The following is a 3,477-nucleotide window of genomic DNA, read 5'->3' as shown; positions in this document are numbered from 1 at the left end:
ATGTTGTTGTAAAATTTTTACTAATAATTTATAGTGTACGAGTATGGTTAAAAAATATTTGTAAAATATAGCTACTATTTAAATCAATAATTGTGATTTTATTACTATTTTAAATTTTTTATAAAAAATAAATTAAATAAATATAAATAGGATTAATGAAATATAATTGGGTTCATTGATTATAATATATATTTAAATGAAATTACTTTAATTGGTGAAAAACTTTTTTATATATACTTAATTTATCGCAAATTTAAAAAATAATAAATATGGTAAAATTCACTGATAAAATAAATAAAATTCATGTTTGAATTTTATAGATATATAAACCAATCAAATTTAAATAAAATTTTCTTTTTCTATAATTCTAATTCCAACTACAACCAGCGCAAATAATTTTGGCGCCAAACCTAGAAGTCAATCCCAGGGGCGTCGCGGTCAGCCATTTTGACGGGCGCTTATCCGTCTTACTTAAAAAATAATAATAATAATAAAATAAAATAAATAAAATAAAATCCAGTTGACTTTTTTAATTATTATTAATTTTTATATTTTAATAAAATTAATTATTTAATTTTTATATTTAAAAATATATTATTTAATTTTTATATTTTACTTCTATTAAAATTTTTATTTTTTCATCAATTTTTTATTAATAATGCCTATTAAATTAGTATTTAATCTTATTTTAATAAGATTAATTAATTAATTTATATATTAAAAAAATATTACTCTTTAATTTTTTCATTTCAATGAAACTAATAAATTAGGTTACATATATTGAAAAATATATTCTTGAAAATTTGTGTATGGAGACCAAATATGATTTTATAATTTTTATGTCGTTCAAATATTTTTTATTCAATTCTTTATGCACTATTTTTATATTTTTTATTAAAAAATAATTTTTTAAATTATTATCTTGATTACATGAAAAATTAGAGTAATTAATTAATTTTTATATATATATAATTTATAATAATTTTTATCAAAAAATGAAAAATGGAGAGAAAATGAAGAGGAAAATAGTGTGGGTATAGAGAAAAAAAAATATGAAAAGAAAAATAAAAAAAAAGATAAGAAAGAGATAACAAGGAGAAGGTCAAAGAAATTTGAGTATAAAAAAAATAATAAAGAAAATTAAATAATTAATAGAATTAAATTATAAAAATTAATTAATATATTTTTTAAAATATAAAAATTAATTAGTTACTTTTGTTAAATTAAAAGAATTAAATAATAATTTAATTAATATTAAAAATTTTTCATTAATAAAAACTACATGAAAGAATTAAATATAATTTAATATAAGAAAAATAGGAGGATTATTTTATAAAATATATAAACTAAATAATTAATTTTATTAAAGTATATATATATATATATATATATATATATATAATCCTTCTCGATCTTAAATCAGCTTATGTCATGAGTTTCCTCGGGTTCTCTTTTTTTCTCCCTATATATATCTAATTCGTAAAAACACAGACTTCTACATTAACCGTTGCTCTTCCCTTCATTTAAAGCTTCTTTCTTTCTTTTCTTTTTTAAAAAGTTTTTCTCTCAATTCCATTAAAACTTTCTCTCTGATTCAGTACTGACATAGATGTCCCCTCTCCTCCAGACTTCTAGCTTCTTTAGAACTCTTTTCTCTCTCGGAAATAACCTTTCCTTTCCATTTTCTTTTCCTTTCTTTCTTTCCTTCACTTTCCTTCTGGTTTCATTTGATTCTCAGCCAATCCCCATACGGTCACTATACCCCTTTTCTTTATTCTCTGTATGCTTTATTCCCTATTCTCTAGCTGGCTAGATAGCTAGCTTCCTGTTCCTATATTACTTGAAGGGTTTTCTTTGTTTCTTCAATCCAAAGCATGGGGTTCTCAGAGAAGCCTCAAGTTGATTCTGGGTTGGAATTGGATTCTAAAAAATGGGTTATTGCAGGAATTCCTTTAAGAGCTCCTTTAAAGCCAATTTTTACAAATCCTGTAGAGAAAGAAAGCGAAACTGATGAGTGTTCGACGACGACCACCACACCGACAAGTGAAGATGCTAGAATTCCGACGAGACTGACATGCCCGCCAGCACCCAAGAAGAGAAAGGCTACTTTGAAATGCAGTTACAGTGGTGTTAGAGAGTTCTTTACTCCTCCTGACTTGGAAACTGTTTATATACGCCATGTTGAAAGGGCTAAGTAACTGATTGATTGCTGATCAAGTTTCGCAGGCTTTTCTGCCTCTTCGCGATTTGCTTCCTTTTCCCTTTCTAAATTCTCTCTCATAACTTTATAGTTTTCTTTGTTTCCTTAGTTTTTCAGCTAGGGCACTTTTAATTAGCTAGTGTTTATTTAGGAGAGGAGCTTGTGTACAGCTTGTATATGTAAAGAAAAGCTACAATTTAGCTGGCTAGCATTCGAAGCTCATTTGCTCTCTCTCTCACTCACAAGCTTCATGTTATGGTTATATTATTATTATTAACAAGCTTCTTTAATTTCCTTTTGTATCTGTGTTTCACACTTGCATAGAAAAATCCATGGATCATTCTTTCTTCTTCTGCAAAATATCAAATTATAAAATGTGATAGCCAGCTAGCTAGCTACAAACATGGCAATCGTGATTTGAAGTTAAAAACAAAGGTAATGGGAATTTTAGTCACTTAATCTTATCGTAGCACATCGTTTTTTTAGTCTGTTCATATGTCCATGCGTAGCAAATGCCAGTAGGTAGAAAGAGAAAGGGAAAGGAAAATCCCTTTCCCTGGTAAGAAGATGCTGCACGGATGCTGGTAAGAAGTTATAGCTGAGATTGACCAAGACAAAACAAAACCAATCCCCTCTAAATTTAAACCCTTTAGCCATAGCTATAGAGACCCACTAACTTTTTATGGACTCTAAACCATCATCCATCTCATCTTTAGACCTAACAATATTAGAGTTTTCAGTCTTTCAGTGACCCACCCACATGACCCCTCCACCCACCTCGGACTCTTATGATATAGCGGGAAGCTTCTCCCTATATTTGCTTTTGTGATAGCCCATTTAATAGAAAAAGACAACCTGCGGATTGGAATATAGATTAGAATCCTATGTGAGTTTGAATGGACCATGTGTAACACTTTCAACCTCAACTTTCCTAGTCCAATAATTGACAGTGTCACTTGCATACCCATCTAATCTAATATTATATATATATATTTTCATTTTTATATATAATATAAGGAATGTTTATCTCAAAACTGTGACAAGGGGAGACTCACCTTCTCCTAATCTTGGGTTTATTTTGTACATTAAACAAAAGCTTCCTCGGGATCGGAGTAGTCACTGAAGCAATACTTTTGCTCCACGTCTTAACTCTCTGCGAATCTTGCATGGCATTAATTACCGAAATTTTGGGTTTAAATTAGTGGATTAAGTGCTAGTATTATTGGAAACCACATAAAAGGGTTCATATGTGCTTTGGCAATTAGCTAGCTAGTGTG

The 3,477-nt window shown here is 28.2% G+C and overlaps 1 protein-coding gene across 1 annotated transcript; it reads left to right on the top strand.

Annotated features, from left to right (window-relative positions):
• Positions 1-1,479: 1,479 nt before the first annotated feature.
• LOC110640673 (cyclin-dependent protein kinase inhibitor SMR6-like) lies at positions 1,480-2,502 on the top strand. The gene has a single exon (XM_021792068.2). The coding sequence runs from the start codon at positions 1,875-1,877 to the stop codon at positions 2,196-2,198; it is 324 nt and encodes a 107-aa protein (XP_021647760.1). The 5' UTR covers positions 1,480-1,874; the 3' UTR covers positions 2,199-2,502.
• The last annotated feature ends 975 nt before the right edge of the window (positions 2,503-3,477 follow it).

This window comes from Hevea brasiliensis, chromosome 7 (genome assembly GCF_030052815.1).
Source record: "Hevea brasiliensis isolate MT/VB/25A 57/8 chromosome 7, ASM3005281v1, whole genome shotgun sequence".
NCBI lineage: Eukaryota > Viridiplantae > Streptophyta > Magnoliopsida > Malpighiales > Euphorbiaceae > Hevea > Hevea brasiliensis.
Note: the sequence above shows the minus strand (reverse complement) of the source record. Positions and strands in the feature narration are given on the sequence as shown.

Bases quoted from the DNA above. Each gene is read 5' to 3' on its own strand.
- LOC110640673 (XM_021792068.2), top strand. From the start codon at position 1,875: ATGGGGTTCTCAGAGAAGCCTCAAGTTGATTCTGGGTTGGAATTGGAT.